General features: G+C 44.7%; 1 protein-coding gene across 1 annotated transcript in view; it reads right to left on the reverse strand.

Annotated features, from left to right (window-relative positions):
• TBC1D17 (TBC1 domain family member 17) overlaps positions 1 to 19888 on the reverse strand; it is a 730802-nt gene that overhangs the window by 537223 nt on the left and 173691 nt on the right. Inside the window, exon 4 of the mRNA XM_086930148.1 lies at positions 3434 to 3548. Within this exon, the coding sequence (XP_086786274.1) occupies positions 3434 to 3548 (115 nt within the window). The remainder of the gene's footprint in view (positions 1 to 3433; positions 3549 to 19888) is intronic.

The following is a 19888-nucleotide window of genomic DNA, read 5'->3' on the forward strand; positions in this document are numbered from 1 at the left end:
TGTTTCTGCTTATTTGTTTCTAACCAATCCAATGTGTGCTGCCTGTTTGACATATGGGCTTGCACACCAACATTGTACCACTAAATCACTTTAAAAACTGCCAGACTTTGGAAGAAAAGGTCTTTGATTTTCATGCTGAAACAAGAACTGATCACTCCGAGACCCACATACAACTGTCATCAAAACCAATATAGGAGAGCAAATAGCTTCTGGACATAGTCTTTCAAAATACCAGGATCCATCGTAGCAAATCGACTAATAGGACCATCGCAGGTTCTGTGCCTCAAATGTGTCTTTGGAATGGTGCTGCAGAATTTCAGAAACTGAGGCACACTGCTTGCAGTCGTTCTTGAATCTCTACTCAGAGATTAGATCAGCCATGTGATCTTAAGTAGTGAACCCATACAAACCAAATGGGCAGAATTGGCTAACTTATACTTTCTTTTAGCAATATTAATAATTAGAACTTTACATTTTTGATATGTACAAGTGTCACTGTATGATCTAACTGGAAGCACTACACAGAAGACTATCTCCCACAGCATCTTCTGCAACACCATATAAAACTTCGCTCTGTCAGTGGTATGATAACGTACGAGGCTTCCAGAGCAAACAATGTTATAAGTCGACTCTGACAAACATTCACAACCACAAGACTCTTGCCAACCACAAGCTTGAGTCCATAAACCTGTAGAGCAACAAGATTCTATGGCAGGACCAGTGCGAGGATTACGCTTTATCTTTATTCGTTTTATTAACAGCAGCCATTACTTAAAACCTTAACAGACTCCATTTCCCATAAACTAGAGTGAAAAAGTCAGAGTCCAACACATTTTAACATCAAATCAGATGATTCCAGGACCCCTCCATAGTCCCAAGACACTGTTGCTGCCTACTCTTTCTTCACTGCTCAACAGCTGAGTTAAGTGCTTCCGGCCACTTGATTTCTATCATTTGTGAAGATTTGTGTGTATGTTAAACTTTCCTAGCAGTGTTCAGATATTGTGTGTTTGTTCAAATTCAGTGCGTGGCCTCGGGAACGCCTGTCGCTCCTCTTCGGCTGATGTCAGTTTCACTTGATGTGCTGGCCACCTGGGCCCACTGCAGTGTTGGCCTTCAGCCACCAGGGAAGCAGCATTCCAATTGCACTCTGCATGTCTCACTGCCCTGAGCCGGCGCGTTCATTGACGTTCCTGTAATCTGACAGCGTGCCGGGTGCTGATATCAGCTTGTGCCCCTCACACCTGGAGTCTCTACGCCTCCCAGGGGGTCTGCATATTTAGGCGATTAGTGCATTTTGCCTCTAACAAACACAGACAACTGCCCAGGCGAGTCCTTCTGCCCAAAGTAGTGTACGTGGGCTGGTGATGTCCTGCAGGGCTTAGCCCTGGGCTGCAGTAACTGGTTGGGGTACGCCCCTAATCTATAACCTGCATTGAATCAGCTGGGTCCCCAGCATATTTGCTCCTGTCATTAGCCCTGTGCTCCTCTGGGATAAACCTGGTTGGGAATTCCCCATTTGGTGCCAAGCATTACTGTGGCTAATATGATTGACATAGTAGAGACTTACCTGGAGGAGGATACCATTCCCTACCTCCCCACTGATGACCTCTTTTGGAGATTATGGATGCCTCCATCACGAAGGCAGTGACACTGGCAGTAGCCCCCCTAGAGAAGACACTCTTGCAGTATTCCGCAGAGTGCTGTTACAAACCCCTCCCTGGGAAGGAAGTCAATTGGGGCTTAAGCCCATTTAACCTCCAGGATGCCCCGCCACTCTCTAAAACAAAAAGGACCACCTATTTGTCATCGATTTGGACGCATTTGACAGCTGAAGCAGGCCTTTATGACCTGCAAGAAGCCTTTGCAGCTGGATACCCCAGAGCCCGGTCCCTAAGGGTTGCAACCCTCGGGTGCTCCCTGCCTCCCCTGCCCACCTTCGACTCCTCAGGGACCAGATTAACCCTCTGGCTCAGAGGGAGAGCAGGAGTCAGACTCCCGCCCCTGGCGCCCATCACCTCGCCACACGCAGGTAATGCCATCCAGGACACATCAGAATTGCTAGATCCGGATAGCCTCCTGCATCCCTATTCCTCGTAATGGGTACCTGCAGACAAGGTTGCAGCCTATGTTGTGGGGCGGCTTTATAAGCTGCTAACCAAGGAAGTGCGTAACCACCTGCGGGTGTAGTGCTCACGGCCATCTCTCAGTGACAAAGTGGCCTGTACGCCGGACATAGATGAACTCATTGCCACCTTCCTGGGAAAATACAAGCAAGACCCCAAGAAAGGGACTGACCGTTCCTGAAGGGCTTGCCAGAACAAGCTCTTAGACCTGGCAGGCCCTTTAACCTGTATCTTGGATATGGCGGAGGATGCCAAAGCATCTGGGAGCCTTATCTCCCCTGAGGTCCTATCGGGTTGGGCCCAACTGGCCATCATCCTCCTGGGGGACGAGAATTGTGGTGTTCACTCCTCGTCAAAATCAACCCTAAATTGGGGACCTAGCCACCTATAAAGCAGGCCCCATTGCCCAAGGAGAGTTTGATGACCCATTCATACAGGAACTGGGTAAATGTGTCCAGACATTTAGCTCCCTGGATAAGGCGCAGTCATCCACTAAGCGCATCTTTACACCTCAGGTTTTCACCTGGGCTGGCCGAGGTAGGGTGCATTCAGCCAGTCGCACTCAGCACACAGCCACCACCAGAGGACAACAGAAGGGGGCGGCACCAGGACGCCTCCAAGTTTGGAAACTTTTACCCCACCCGGGAGGAAGACGACGCAGCGGCAATACCCAAGGAACGAATTGAGGTGAGCGTTCAGTCCTTCCCTCAACAGCACCTGTGTGATGTAAAGTTTAGCCTTACTGTCACATACGACCTTCGGGTTCATCTGGGTTTGCAGGCCTTGGAGTCATGCTTAAACCATAGGGGCCACAAACAAACTTCGTGAGGATCGTCACAGACATCTGTTTGGGATTGCACTTACAAGGTTTAAAACCTGTTGTTTCAGGGAGTTACAGTTTCCCTTGCAAACTAGATCATTTTGTAAAAATAATTGGTTAAAAAGACCAAACGGAAGCTCCAGATCTGTGTCTGGAGGTATAGTAAGAAACAAACTCACATCAGCATGCGTGGGCAGCGCTAATATGCAGCTGCACTCATCCCTTCCAGAGTAGAACAACATCGGTGCATTGCCACACAACAGCACCTACCAGAGTACAGGAGGACTGCTTTTAAAGTTTCTCGCGTCAGTCCGTAATATGATGGGTATTCACAAGGTTGAGGAATTTGCAGTTAGAAGTATCCATTAGAAACAATAAGACACACGCAGGAAGTGCATTCTAATGCCAAAATACAAAGGTAAAGAGCGGGTAAGAACATTACATGAGACAAGTGAGTCTTGTTATCAATAATAAGAGCAGGTATTACCCGGAGTCTCTTCTGGGGACCGGGCTTTGGTTCCTGCAGTGCTGATCACTGCCCAGTCAGGTTCATATCCTGGATCAAACAGCTCCTCTTCAGCACGGACCCCTGCCATAGAATCCTGTTTGTAAAAATGCAGCAGATTAATGGTCTTTAAGACTAGACTCCATCACGCCTTCAAATTAAGTCATCCCCTATTACATTTTTTATTTACAATCTCTGTAAGGTTTTTAATTAATTGATTCAACTTTCTCAAAGGTATTATAAGTCCTTGTGGACATCGTCAAAGGCAGTATATGTTGAGAGGGAGTAGTAAGGAAGAGTGCATGCATGCATATAAGTGTAAACAGGCAGCACAGTATGTTGCCTGCTATAGAGACCACGCAAAATGAAATTTTACTGCATTAGAGAAAGCCTGGTCTAGGAACCATAAGACTTAGCAATGGAAAGCAGACCTAAATTTCAGAAAATCATTTGGCAGTCTGTAGAAGGTTTTCTTACTGTTAAAACCTGTCGATATCCTGCCATCTACAGATGTAGCAAAGAGGAACTTTTGTTTTCTCAGTATTCCTTTTTTGGTAGCTTTAGGGCCAGATGTATCAAGATACTGTTTTGCGAATCCTAATAGCGATTTTTTGCGAATCGCTATTTAGAATTTGCAAAACGGAATGTATGTACAAAATCGCAATTTTTTTTGCGATTTCTTATTATTCTTTATTTGCGAATTCGCAATTTGCCAGGAGGCCCATAGGAATGAAAGTGCAATAATTCTCAAATTGCGAATTCGCAATTTGCTAATCGCAATTTGAGAATTATTTCAAGGGTGCAGGGGTGTCTCAAAGAAACCCTGCTGCACCCCTGAAATCTACATGAGTGTGCATGTGGCACACATACATGCCCTATGGGCATGTATGTGTGTCACTTGCCACCCTCACAAATGCCAATTAGGGCATTTTTAAAAGAAATCGCAAATTACCACCAACTACAAGTTGGTGTTAAATTGCGATTTCTTAATACAAATTTGCAAACCAAAAATGTGTCATACATATCATTTAAGGAATCGCAAAATTTGCGATTCCTTAAATGCTATGGCAAAATAAGGGATCGCAAATAATTGCTATTCCTTAAATTGCGATTTTTTAATACATATGAAAAATCGCAAATCGGCCGTTTGCGAGTCGCAAAGGCCGAAATTCTGCGAATTTCGGCCTTTGCGAGTCGCAAAAGCCTTGATACATCTGGCCCTTGGATTCCACAAACAACCTTTTTAGGTTTGCTGAGATTCTTCCGACCGTTTTCGACATATAACACATACTGAATACATTTTCTTGGGATAGCTTTATCATAGGGTCTTGTTTGGCATACAATGCAGTGTTATTAAATTTAGCTTATTTTAATTACTATAAACTTACACTTGTGTACAAGTCATGAACCAACACTACATCTGGTGTCTCCCCCGCTCAGCCCAACTAACTTATGACCAACACTCTCCTGCAGAACAACAGCCCACAACTCCAACAGAACACCCACAGCATCACACATCCTGGGTAAGGAGCATGAAAGCAAAAGCCATAAATGAAGGACAAGAAACATATCACCAGACACAACAGTTGTTCCTTCTTCCAGAACAACTGTGAAACACACTTTCAAGATCATTCAAACTCATGTGATGCACATTTCAATAATCTTGATGCAATAGACACAATAGAAACATGCCCTTGCAAACCAAACACATGCCTCCCAGTAAAATGAAAGTCCATTCAGGTGTACAATGCACAAATGGTTAAAACCAAAAAGACATTTAACATATAAAAACCAAAGAACTCCTGAAATGGCTGTCACCGTCGCCCAAGTAACAGATAACTACCTAGTACCCTAAAATAGTTCTCACAACTATCCAGGCAAATATACTGCAGCTTCAAAGGCATGGTACCTAACAAAAACACACAATAACACCACCCTAAGTCACACATGTCTTGAACATTACAATATTTGGTACACAAACCACCACATGAGGTGCCTGCAGTGACCACCACTCTCAGTGGCATATGAAATAAATAATGTAACTCTTAACCGTCAAACTGTCGGTATCAAGTATGCCTTGAAAACTACACGGGGTGGGACATGACTTGAGCACACAGTACTTCACATGCAAACCACCCCGGTGGAGCAAGCCATGAACATAATATTCAGTGTCACATGGCTTGAATACACCTAGACGCTAGAATGTACACTTCTCCAACAAGTCTGTTAGACCATGTTTACTGCATGTTTAACCTATCACTGCCTCCATAACGTACTTCACTTTGTACACCCCTGGCCCAAACAAAATGTCCATGCAAATAATTATTGACTATTAAAAAGGAAAATGCTACTTACCAGTATGCATCTGTTCTTGGCATGTAGAGCTGCAGAGTTGTACACCTAGCATTAGATCGCCACCTGGTGTTGGGCTCGGATGATTGCATGTGGTTGTCGTCTTGGAAGAAGCCTTTGTAGTCACGAGATAGGCGACTCCTCCCTTGGACGATAGTGCGCATGGGCATCGGCTCCATCCTTAGATTGTTTTTCGCCATGATGGGAAATGATGGAGTTAGTAGAAGTAAAGAAAAAGATGTTCATGCGTGTGCATCTAAGTAAGATAAAACTGGAACAGATAGAGGTCTCGGGGAGGCGGGAGGGCGTGTACAACTCTGCAGCTCTACATGCCAAGAACAGATGCATACTGGTAAGTAGCATTTTCCGTTCGAGACATATGAGCTGCAGATTGTACACATAGCATCGATTGTGCAGCAGTGTCTCCCCTAGCGGTGGTCACCTGTTTCTGTTGCAGTAGTTTGAAAGAGAGTTTTAAGGACAGCTTGGCCTACTGCAGCTTGCTGCTTGGCTTGCACATCAACACAGTAGTGTTTAGTGAAGGTGTGTGTTGTAGACCATTTTGCTGCCTTGCATATGTCCTCTAGGGGGTTGTTTCCTAAGAAAGCCATAGAGGCTCCTAGTTTGCATGTTGAGTGAGCTCTAGGACGAACTGTTAATGTACGTTTTGCTTTTTGATAGCATATTTGTATACATTTTACAATCCAACTTGCAATCCCACCTTTGGAGATGGGGTTGCCTTTATGACGTGGAGAGAAAGACACAAACAGTTGTTTTGTTTTTCGAAAAGACTTAGTCCTATCTATATAGTAGAGAAGAGCTCTTTTAACATCAAATGTGTGTAGAGCCCTTTCTGCCACAGAGTCTGGGTATATAAGACACCCATTAACATTTTGGAAAAACACAGGTAACTCTACAGATAAGTTTAAATGAAAAGGAGTTATGACTTTCGGATGGAATTTTGGATTAGTTCTTAAAACCACTTTGTTACGATGTAGTTGTAAAAATGGTTCTTGTATTTTAAATGCTTGTATCTCACTTACTCTTAAGAGAGGTAATAGCAATAAGGAAAGCTGTTTTCCACGTGAGGAATTGCAGTTCACATTTATGTAAAGGCTCAAAAGGGGGTCCCATGAGTCTTGTAAGAACAACGTTTAAGGTTCCATACTGGAGAAGGTGGCAACCTGGGTGGGATGATTCTTTTTAATCCTTCCATAAATGCTTTAATTGCAGGCACTCTGAAAAGAGACAGATGTTGTCTATTTTGTAAATATGCTGTAATTGTTGCAAGCAAATAATCAGAACACCTGATAAGTGTAATGTCTATTGTCCAGCCGGACAAGAAGTTTTAATTAAGCGTTCAAGTCAATAAAACAAAAATATAAGGACACTGAAATAACAAGTGGGCACAGCCGTGACCCACAACATACAAGACAAAACAATGAAAGCAATGGTCAAAAGGGCAAGGCTACAATAAGTCTGTGAACTTGTATTCAGTATTTACAGACGTGAATCATAACCACAACTTTGCATTTTTACAATATTTCAGTATCATACTGCATAAGGGGTTTTTTTACAAGTCGACGACGTTTCAATGCCTTATTTAATTATGGGCATCATCATCAGGACAGAAAATTAATCATTGTTGTCTTATTTCAAACAATATTATCACTATGCCTTTCTACATTACTTAAACGAGGAAAAAATAAATTACACGGAAAAGGAATGAAGGAGGGAAAAAGAACAAATGAGGCATAACGTTAGGCATGTTGATTAAAGGCGTATGGATGAATATGCCAAGTTGCACCTTTGTAAATGTAAAAGGTAACTAATGATATTTTGGATGGAAGCATCCAGGGGATCAATTTGGTTAATGTTGCAATAAATGGCAAATCTCTTCCATTTAGCAGCATAACAAGCTCTGGTAGTAGGTCTCCTGGCCTTTTTAATAATGTTCATACAGTCTGGTGGTAGGTTAAGATAACCAAACTCTAAGACTTCAGGAGCCAGATAGCCAAATTCAGTTGTTGTGGGTCTGGATGTCGGATGTCTCCATGGTTCAGCGTTAGCAGGGATGGAGTCAGTCGTAGCTTTTGGTGTGGAACTAGAGATAGTTCTAGCAGTGTGGTGAACCACGGTTGGCTTACCCATGTGGGAGCTACTAGGATTAGTTTGAGAGACAGTTGCTGAGCTTGCGTACTACTAATGGTATTAGTGGTAGTGGCAGAAAAGCATACACAAAGCTGCCTGACCAGTTCATCCATATCGCATTGCCCTGACAGCGGGTGAGGAAACTTGGCGGCAAAGGTTGGGCATTTTGCGTTTTCGTGTGTGGCGAACAGATCTATGTCTGGATGACCCCACTTGTGAAAGAATGGTTGAAGAACCTGCGGATGTAGTTCCCATTCGTGAATTTGTTGTGTCTGCCGACTCAACAGATCTGCTATCTGATTGTGAACTCCTGAAACGTGCTCTGCCAACAGATATATGTTCTGTGGAATGGCCCATCTCCAAATGTTCTGTGCGAGCTGGGACAGTTGTAGAGACTGTGTCCCCACCTGTTTTTGTATATAATACATGGCTGTCATGTTGTCCGTCCGGATCAAGACAGCTTTGTTCTGTACTTGTACTTGGAATGTTTTGAGTGCTAAAATATTGCAAGCAGCTCTAGATGGTTGATATGGAACAAGTTTTGTTGACTGTTCCATTGGCCTTGAGTTGTATGATGTAGGAGATAGGCTCCCGATCCTGTGAGGGATGCGTCTGCTGTGAGCACTAGTTGTGGAACAGGTTCGAGTAACGGCTGCCCTTTTGTCTAGTTTTTGGTGTTCCATCACTGCAGAGAGCGATGTGTGCGGCTGTCTACCAACACCAGGTCTGTTTGTTGACCTTGAGCCTGGTTCCACTGTTGTGCTAGACCTTCCTGTAACTGACACATTTGCAGTCTTGCATATGGTACTATGAAGATGCAAGATGCCATCATGCCTATTAGTCTCATGAACACTCTGGCTTGCAGAGATTAAGGCTTGAATGCTCTGTATCCTTGCTGGACTGGGATACGCTTGAGCCGTAGACATGTTTATTGTAGCCCCTAGATACTGATGTATGTGAGAGGGTTGCAGGTGCGACTTGGTGAAGTTGATTGTGAACCCTAAGTCGTGCAATGTTTGAATTGTCTGATGTGTGCGTTGAACACACTGATTGAATTGACGATTGGCTTTTATGAGCCAATCGTCTAGATAAGGGAAGACATGTACTTGTTGTCTCTTGAGATGTGCTGCTACTACTGCTAAGCACTTTGTGAATACTCGTGGTGCAATTGTCCCTCCGAATAGAAGGACTTTGAACTGATAACGTTGTCCTTCCAGTACAAACCTTAGATACTTCCTGATGCGCAGGATGTATAGGAATGTGGAAGTAGGCGTCCTTTAGGTCTAGTGTTGTGAGGAAATCGCCTTGTTGCAGCAGTGGGAGCATTTGTTGTAAAGTGAGCATATCAAAATGATATGATTGTATGTAATGATTGAGGGGCCTGAGGTCGAGAATTGGTCTTAGTGTCCCGTCCTTCTTGGGAATTAGAAAGTACAGCAAGTAAACCCCTGTTCCTTGTTCTTGTAAAGGAACTATTTGTATTGCGTCCTTTTGTAGAAGTGACAGAACTTCTTGTTTGAGCAGAGTAAGGTGTTCTGCAGACATTGGACGCTGCCTGGGTGGTATGTGTGGAGGGGTTGCTGTAAGTTCTAGGCAGTAGCCATACTGGATAATCTATCTTACCCACTTGTCTGTTGTGATGGAGTTCCAGACAGGCAGGAATTGCGTTAATCTGCCCCCCACAGGAGTGGAATGCTGTTGAGGGAGCAGAGGGAAGTCACTGTTTTGTGGTGGAAGAGGTTTGATTACTGTTGCAACCCCGACCTCTTCCTTTGTTGTTATTCCCTCTATATCCTCCTCTGAAATATCCCTTGTTAGAGGATGTTTGTGTGTTAGATTTGAAGGACGTTGTATTGTCTGCACCAGTTTGTTTGGAGCCCCCTCTATAGAAGGAGCGACGAAAGGAACCTCTAGTTTGTGTGGACTGTAAAGCTCCCATAGATTTGGCAGTGTCTGTATCCTTCTTCATTTTTTCAAGTGCTCTGTCTACTTCTGGTTCAAACAATTGGTTTTGATTAAATGGTTGATTTAAAATGGTAGCTTGTACTTCCTGTTTAAATCCTGAAATGCGTATCCACACATGTCTTCTAAGTACGACACTAGTATTTACAGCTCTAGGGGCCAGATGTAGGTAGGCATTTACCGGTCGGTAACGGCCGAATTCGGCCGTTACCGACCGGTAAATGCAATTTGAGATGTAGGGCCCTGTATTTTACTGAATCGGTAAATTTACCGATCGGTAAATTTACCAATTCTGTAAAATACCGAATCGGTATTTTTTCCGATTCGGTAAAATTGATATGTAGGTGGGACTCTTCTGAGTCCCACAAGCATTACAGAATCGGTATTTTACCATCAAATACTATTTGATGGTAAAATACCGATTCTGGTGTGCATGCACACCTGTGCCATATGACAGGCAGACCTGCCCTTAGGGCAGGTATGCCTGCCACATGGCCCCCGAACCTTTTTTGGGGGTGCTAGAGGGTGTCAAAGTGACACCCCCTGCACCCTTGTCAGAATCGGTATTTACTGATTCGGTAAATACCGACCGGTAATGCCCCATTCATTCCTATGGGCTTCAAAGCCCATAGGAATGAATGGGGCATTACCGGTCGGTATTTACCGAATCGGTAAATACAGATATTTACCGATTCGGTAAAAGGAACATCTGGATGTTCCTACATATCCACCCCTCAGATTTACCGATTTTTAATTACCGAATCGGTAAAATTCGGTAATTAAAAATCGGTAAATCTCATTTACCTACATCTGGCCCTAGATGCAGTATCTGCTACAGCTAGTGCACACTTGATTGAGGAATTAGAAATAAAGGGAAAGGAGGGCTTGTGTATTAGCTATAAGCCATATGTTGGTAGCTTGCGCAGATATTCTTTTGCCTGAAGCATCTATGACCTTGGATTCTTTGCCAGGTGGGGGTGCCTCACCTGAAGTTTGTGAGTTTGCTCTCTTCCTAGCATTTGACACAACTAGTGAATCTAATGGTGGTTGTCCTTTAATGTAGGTTGGATCTGCAGGTGCAGGCCTATATTTTTTCTCAATTCTAGGGTTTAAATTCCTAGTAGATACAGGGTCTTTAAAAATTTCTGGAGCATGTTTGATGACCCCTTTGATCATAGGAAGAATTTGAACAGATCTTTGCGATTGTTCAAATGTGTCTAATAGAAAATCTTCCACTGCCTCATCAGAATGCATAGTGACCCCATGGTAAATGGCAGCTCTGTTCAATAGGTACCCAAAGCCAATGTTATCTTCTAGGGGAGAAGGTTTTGATGGGTATGACTATGGGTCAGGAATATCTGGTATATCTTGTGGGTTTTGGTACTGCCAGTCTGTATCATCTGTCGGGTATGGGAAAGGCTCATCTGTGTCTATCCCTCTTCCTAAACCATACTCATCATCATTTTGAGGTGAGTGTGAAGATAAAAGAGGAGAATGTGAAGGAGACATCTGTGGTGAATTGTTAAGAGGAGCAGGAGATGAAGGAGAAGGAAGTATAGGTGAAGAAGGGTGCATAGGGGAAGTGGTAGAGTACTTCTTCTTAGCAGGAACCACAGGTGTGGATGTTTCATCTGCCTTCCTCTTCTTGTGTGGTGTAGTGGACACCTGACCTGTCTTTGGGTCAATGTAGATCTTCTTTTACAGAGGATCTGGCTGGAAAAGTTCTTCTTCTTGTGGAACCTTTGTAGGCGCCGATTTTTTCGGAACCGGACGAGGTTGCTGCTTGTCTTTAGCCTTAGGAGTTGTTACAGTGTCCTTTGGCGTAGTTTTTGGCACGGAAGGTGGTGTTTTCGGTGTCGTAGGCTGTTTCGAGGGCTTTGACGTGTCGGAATCAGGCCTTGTCGGTTCGGCACCGAAGACGATGTCTTCGGAGTGGAAGCTGGTCTCGTCGGCTTCGAGGCGTCTGATGCTGGCTTCATACCCTTGTCTTTAGAAGTCGACGGTTTCGGAGCCGAGACTTCTTTCGGTTTCGGTGCCGAGGGAACTGGTGGGATCGGCACGTGCGGCTTGCTCGGTACCGAGCTACCGGAAGGCTTAGTTACTTTCTTCGAAGCCGGGCTCGATGGTGGGGCTGTCGAAGTTGTTTTTCGGTCCCCGGCCCCGGAGGCGGAGTGTTGACCTTTGCCTTCGATCTGGGTGCTGTGTGTGGTGCAGGGGCAGTAGTACTCACGCGCTGACCCGATGGTATGGAGTCATCTATTTTATTTCTTTATTTTGAAAGTTTTATATAGCGCGAACAAGATCTTTGCAGATATCAGAGCGCTTTACAATGCAGGGGATACCAACAAGAGAATGAGAGCAGGTCATTAGGGAGTAAAGTAACACAGGTACAGCAATAGAGCAAATATTACAGATAAGTGTGTGCAAAGATAATCAGTTAAGAAAATAATACAGGTAAAACACATAGTCATAGGGATCGAGCTGAATAATACAGATCGGTCAGAATCTTTACAAATCAACATTAATAGGTCAAGTGTATTTGGCCATGAGAATAGCTTTTACTTCTTTCTTAAAAAGTGTGAAGGAGGAGATGAGTCTAGTTTCAGGAGGGAGTGAGTTCCAGATCCTGGGTGCCATTCCTGAGAAAGAGCGTTTATAAGTTTTTTACTTCCGGAATCTTTGAGGTTTTAGCAGAAGATTGTTTGTGCCTCTAGTGTTTCTAGAGCCCCCAGAGATTGTCAGCTTCTGAGTGAGGTATCCGGGGGAGCGATTTGGAGATCATCGGAATCTTCTTCAGGAACGAGCGGAACCTCCTCGTCGAAGATATCCACCGGTTCCGGAGCTGATCTCTGCATGTCGTGTCGACGGGCCCTCCGATCTCGGATGGTTTTCTTGGATCAAAAGGATGCGCAGGCTGTACAGCTGGATTCGTCGTATTCTAGTGATAAGCACAGGTTGCAGAGCTCGTGGTGGTCACTGCGTGGAAACTTTGCTCCACGCCCGGGGCATCTCTTTAATGGCGTCCTTTCCATGAGGTGTAGGCCTCACGGCGTGGATAGGCCCAATGGCCCGCATCGACGACCGGAATCGAGCTGATGGAGTCGAAACGATGTGAGTCGGTATCAAAATTAGTTTGGAGAAGTTTTTTTTGCACTTCGAAGTGCTTGGAAGGTCTATTTCTAGCCGGAGGGGAAAACTTTCCTCCGAAACCAATGGTGGAAAAAACAATCTAAGGATGAAGCCGATGCCCATGCGTACTATCATCCAAGGGAGGAGTCACCTATCTCATGACTAAAAAGACTTCTTCCAAGACGACAACAACATGCAATCATCCGAGCCCAACACCAGGTGGCGATCTAATGCTAAGTGTACAAACTGCAGCTCATATGCCTTGAACATAGTATTTACCAACAGACACATTAGGAACAGCATAACTTGTACATAGAAACGTTTTACCCATACATTTATGTAGGTACCAGGAACCTCCAAAAAATTCCCAATGAGCCTTCATGATAATAATAGTCCAACCACTACATATCAGCAATTAGCAGCAAGAGTTTAATAAAAAATTAACACCAACAACCAACTTTGTGTCGAATTCCCTACTTAAGTTAACTTTCAAATTATTTTAACCTTTTTTTTTTGCACCTACCGCTCCTCTCCAAATACATGCATCAGATATATTTCCATGCAAAACATCTCTTGGCTTTATTTTGTAATTCTAGTTCCTTAAAACACGCTCTTGTTGCAAATCACAAAACACACAAGATGATGGACGGAATGTTGCACAATGGCAAAACCTTCACCCCTCCAGTCACAGATCTGGGTTTAATCCATCGTTATTTTGCTCACCAAGCCACCCCAGTTCAGACATGGTCATATGCAAATCAGTCTTGACCCTGTGCCTCATGGGAACAGTCCAGCCCGAACTGCTAAGCCATGTCTTCCCTGGACCGGAATCAAGCATCCTAGGACCGGTTTCAGGCTATCAGCCATCTTCAGCCAGGATAGCTTGACTCCAGTGGCTTAGTGAGCATGGGACCCACATCTGGGCATACCCTTCCCACATAGGGTGAACAGCAAAACACACATGATGATGGACGGAATGCTGCACAATGGCAAAACATTCACCCCCCCCCAGTCACAGATCTGGGTTTAATCCATCGTTATTGCAAATCACAGCATAGTCTCTTAATTAAACAGAAATGTGTAGATCACGTCTTGCCAGTCTTCAGTATGATGGAGACTAGCAAAGAGAAACAAGGTTAGGATTAACAAGAACATTAACACTCAGCACACACACTACCTTAACACACATTTTTTCTCCAATAGCCTATAACTTGAACAATGCTTGGTGGACAAAAAAAAGACAAGTTGCCACCAGCAGCATTCCCTTAAAATACTGAAATACACCACCATATGGGGTATTAAAGGACTAAAAAAAAAGAAAGGCATTAACTTCCGTCACACATATGATGGTACTAGCATGCATACAATCCAGAAAATAACCCTGCATCTCACGCCTAAATGCCTAAAACACCAGGATTGGCTGTACACATGCATAGGCTGTTGTGCATACGAGATGCGCCCCTCCTCACATGCACCCATGCAAGAAATCTGCATTAACAACTATATGAGGCATGAGAACATAATGTCATGCACGCAAGGACTGATTATTTCAAATAATGTACAAACTAAGTTGCATGACATCCATTGAGCCAAGCACTCACCAGATAGGTGTAGCTTTATTTCAGGTGGAAGAATCTCTTACGCTTCACATTCTACAATTAGAGGGGCACTTGGGTGTTTTTCGCTCACACCTAATTTGAATTCTTCTACCATTCTGGTAATAAATGGACATGAACAAATAGTTTCTTACCTGTCGGTGTAGTTTTGCAGCTTGAAGGCTCTGTTCCGTAAAGCACCTGTTTTTTTTCTGAAGCGTATCTGTAAAGTACTTCATTGGTAACTATATATCTATGGACCTGCTTAGGCGCCTTGATGCCCTTGGGCTAAGTTGCACGTTACAAGATTCCCTTCATTCATTCATTCATTCATTCATTCGAAGACTTTCTGGATTCACTATGCTGTGCATTATTCCGCCATCTCGTGGTTGGGTCCGGAATTGTCGTCTTTTTTTCATTTTTTTCAGCCCAGGTAGGGTGGGCGTAGACGTACCACCATTTGGTGTCCTCTGTGATGTCGGTGCGCTTCCGGCGGAAGCTCCCTCCTGTGGTCACCATCTTCGGATTCTTTTTTCTGTTCCTGTTTGAGTGATGTTGTTAGTCTATGAAACCCATTCCTCTTGGCTCCTTCTTCTGGCGGAGGAGGGTGGGATCGCTAGTGAATCCAGAAAGTCTTCAAGCTGCAAAACTACACCGACAGGTAAGAAACTATTCGTTTTGCAGTGTGAATCTTTCCGGATTCACTATGCTGTGCATAGACTTTGTAGTGGTTTGCTAGGTAAGTGGTGGCTGGGTGGAAGAGGAGCTCTGATTCCTGAATATGTGCTGTAAGACCTTCTGTCCCACTTGAGCTTCCTTATTCATTTGAATATCACACAGTAGTGTTTGGTGAATGACCAATGACCATGTTGCTGCTTGGCAGATGTCCTGAATTGGTGTGTTTGCTAGGAACGCAATGTGGCTCCCTTCTTGCTTGTTGAGCGAGCCTGTGTATTCTCTTCAATTCTTATCCTGCCCTTTTGTGGCAGTTTTGTATCGTTTGTGCAATTCACCTTGCAATAGTGTTCTTGGTTACTGGTCGACCCAGAAAACTGGTGGCAAAGGAGACAACAGCTGTTTTGTCTTTCTGCATTCCTTTGTCAGCTCTATGTAATGCATTACTGCCCTTCTGGCGTCTAGTGTGTGTAATGCTCTTTCTGCTCTTGTTGTAGGTTTTTGGAAGAAACTTGGAATTTGAATAGATTGATTGATGTGGAACCTAGAAACCACCTTTGGTAAAAGAAAATGTGGGTCCGTTCTCATCACAATCCTGTCTCTGTGTATTTGTAAGTAGGGTTCTTGTAAAGTGAGAGCTAGCAGCTCACTTACCCTTCGTAATGAGGTGATCGCCACTAGAAAGGCTGCCTTCAGCGTGAGCACATGGAGTGTGCCCTGGTGCATGGGTTCGAACTGCGCCTTCATTAGTTGCGCCAGTACCACGTTGAGGTTCCATGTTGGTGGTGGTACCCTCTTTGGGGGGGCTTTTTTGCCCCTTCTAGAAACCTTTGTACCAACAGTTAGCTGAAGAAACTTTTCCCTATTTCTCCCCTTGTGTACGACACTATTGCTGCTAAGTGCACCCTGAGCGAGGTGTAACTTAGTTTGCTTTGCAGTAGATGAGTGAGGTACTTTAATACTGTGGATTCCCTTGTACTTCTGTTTTGAAGTTTCTCCTTGGCGCACCATAGAGAGAACCTCTTCCATTTTGCTGCGTAGCATTTTCTTGTGGTAGGTCTTTATGCCTCCCGCAACACTGCTCTAGTGCTTTCTGGCAGATTGAGGTGCGCGAACTCTAAGTCTTCAGGAGCCATGCCGCCAGGTTGAGGCTCTCCGGCTCAGGGTGCAACACCTCTCTGTTTTGTATGCTTAGCAGGTCTTTTCTTCTTGGGAACTTGTGAGCTTTGCCCTGCGCCATTTCCATTATTTGTGGGAACCAGGACTGTCTGGCCCACTGCGCTGCGATTAGAATCAGTGTCATGTTGCTGGCCCTGCACTTGTTCAGTACCCTGTGTAGCAGTGGTATCGGTGGAAAAGCGTAGGCTAATGTCCCTGACCAACTTATCCATTGGGCATTCCCCAGGGATTGAGTGCACGTCTACCTCGATGCAAAGTGTTGGCATTTAGCATTTTGGGGTGTTGCAAATAGGTCTATCTGCGGTGTCCCCCATTTGTTGAATACCTTCTGTAGTTCCTGATGGTTGATCTCCCACTCGTGGCATGCTGACGACTTTCTGCTCAGCCGGTCTGCTTCCACATTGTCCTTTCCTGGGAGGTGTATTGCTAGTTAGCCTATTAGTTTCGGAATAGCCGATTTCCAAATGTCCTGTGCTACTGATGACAGGATCGCTGAGTGAGTGCCACCCTGTTTGTTTATGTAGAACATTGCTGCGGTGTTGTCTGTTTGAATTAACACTCTCTTTCCGTATAGGTGTTCCTGAAAGGCCTTTAACGTTAGGAAGACTGTCTTTAGTTCTAGATAGTTGATGTGTTTGAATGTGTCTTGGGGCTGACACAATCCTCTCACTTTGAGGTTGTTCATGTGTGCTCCCCATCCCAGCTGGGATGCGTCGTTTGTGACGGTCACTGATGGAGCTGGTTGTGTAAATGGTTTTCCCAGTGTTAGGTTTTTCTTGTTCCACCACACCCTCTCTTGATGTATTATTTGCGTGACAACCACAAGGTCCTCCCAGCTCCCTGTAGCTTGTGACCACTGCTGTTGAAGCCATTCCTGGAACGGTCTCATGTGTAGCCGGATGTGGGGTATTAAGTGTATGCAAGATGCCATCATGCCCATCATTTTCCCCACCGTCCTCACTGTCAGAGCTTGCCCCTTGTGGTATCTCTGTGCCTCCTTCAGGATCACCAAGGTCCTCTTTGTGCTTGGGAACACCTTGCCCTGTAAGGTATTGATCTCTGCTCCCAAGAAGACTTTCATTTGCTCTGGTTCTAAGGATGATTTTCCCCAGTGGATGGAGAACCCCAATCTTGACAGCGTTTGTATAGTTGTCTGAGTGTTTTCTTTGCTGGCGTTGTATGAGCTTGCCTTTACCAGCCAGTCGTCGAGGTACGGGCATACGTGTATCACCTGTCTCCTCAGGTTTGCTACCACTGCTGCCAGGCATTTTGTGAATACCCTTGGTGCTGATTTCAGACCGAAAGCTAGCACTGTGAACTGGTAGTGTATATCCTTTACCACAAACCTTAGTAAGTCTTTGTGTTTTCTGTTCAATGGTATGTGCAGGTACGCATCCTTCAGGTCTATTGTTGTCATGTAATCCCCTTGTTGTATCTGGGGAATTACTTCCTGTAGAGCTGCCATCCCGAATTTTTGTGTTCTTATGTTACTTGTTAAGTCCAGGATAGGACATAGCGTGTCATCCACCTTTGGTATGAGAAAGTAAGTGGAGTAGACCCCCTTCCCTCTCTGATGTGCTGGTACATTTTCTATGGCTTGTTTGTCTAGAAGTTCTTTTGTTTCCTGTAACTATTGTGACAGTTCTCTTCTTGAGTGAATCTTCCTGTTTGGCATTCTGTGTGGGGGGTGTCCTTGTAGCTCTATAAAATATCTATGTTGTATGATGTTTAATATCCACTTGTCTGTGGTAATCTCAGTACCAGGACACCTCAGGGTATTTGCGCGCTTCTTATAAATTTCAACATAACATAACATAACACTCCTGGAGGAAGTCCTTTATCCTGCCTCCTACTGGTGTTGCATGTTGGATGTACTAACACATTTTTGCTTTTTTTGTTATTTGACACACCCCTGCTGATGTGGTTTGGGTATGTGTTGGAGTCTGTGAAGTCACTTGGAGGCTGGCTGTTGGCCTCCTCTAGGTGTGCTACCTCGTCCTCTTGTGCGCCCACGAAAGGACTGGCCCCTAGGTTGGTACTGCCACGTCTGCTGTTGCTCTCCCTGCTGTTGACCCTGGTTCCCCCCTTGGAAGCCTTGGTTGAAGGATTGGTGGGATGTGGCGGGTTGGTTGTTACCCCTGCCTGCCGGCCTCCTTTGAGGGACTCCTCTTCTCATCCAAGTCCACTAAATCTGGTTCCATGTTAGATACAGTTCCCCTGCATGCCCTTCTCAAAGCGATTGATGTTATACTTCCCTCACTAATGATGATCCTTAACAAATCACTAGAGTCAGGCTTGGTCCCACTACACTGGAAATATGCTATAATAAGACCAATTCTGAAAAAATCCCAGCTGGATCCCGACACACTTGGTAATCTGCGACTTATTTCACTACTTCCTCTCCTCTGGAAATTCCTGGAGAAACATGTCAACCATACAGTAGTCAACTACCTTGAGGAGAATAATCTTTTCCACCCAACGCAGATGGGCTTCCGTTCCCAACATAGCACCGAATCTGCTCTCCTGACAGTTACTGAGGAACTTAAAGCCCTACTAGATAATGGAGGGTCAGCCGCCATCATTCTACTTGACCTCAGCACGGCTTTTTACACAATCAGTCATGATATACTGAAAGACAGATTAAGGGAAATTGGTATCTGGGACAAAGCTATGGACTGGCTTTGTTCCTTTCTGGGAGATTAGTCCTTCCAAGTGATGGAAAACGATAGTTTCTTAGACCATCTGCCAATAAAGTATGGAGTGCCACAGGGGTCCTCCCTCAGCCCCACACTATTCAATATATACGTAAAACAGGTGGCCTCCCTCTTGCAGGAATTTGGCATTTCAGGCGTATCGTACATGGATGACACCCAGTTGATTGTCTCTCTGTCAAATGGCCCCAACCAAGGCAACTATCAACTGGCTCCTTGCCGGAACAAATTGTCTCTCTGGCAGTCAGACTGCTGCCTAAAACTGAATGGAGAGAAAATTGAACTCTTGATGTTAGGTAACATGGCCGTTCCCAGGACACTGAATAACTGGCCGTCCAGCATGGGAAACCCACCTGACCCTAAACCTGTTGTAAAAACGTTAAGCATCTGGCTAGATAGTACCCTTGCAATGAACCAACAGACAAACAAACTGTCTGGCATCTGCTTTGGGCTTTTAAGAATGCTCAGAAAGGTACTAGAGCTTATCCCAGAGCAGCTAAGGAAAACAATTCGACAGTCCCTCAATAGTCTCACGCCTGGACTATGGTAATTCACTTTTACTAGGCTCACCAAAGTATGTGATCAAGAGACTCCAGATGGTGCAGAAAGCGGCAGCAAGGCTCCTCTTCAATCTCCCTAAACATGTTTCAGTAAGGGAATCCCTGAAAGAGCTCCATTGGCTG

This window comes from Lissotriton vulgaris, chromosome 7, assembly GCF_964263255.1.
Source record: "Lissotriton vulgaris chromosome 7, aLisVul1.2, whole genome shotgun sequence".
NCBI classification, from domain to species: domain Eukaryota; kingdom Metazoa; phylum Chordata; class Amphibia; order Caudata; family Salamandridae; genus Lissotriton; species Lissotriton vulgaris.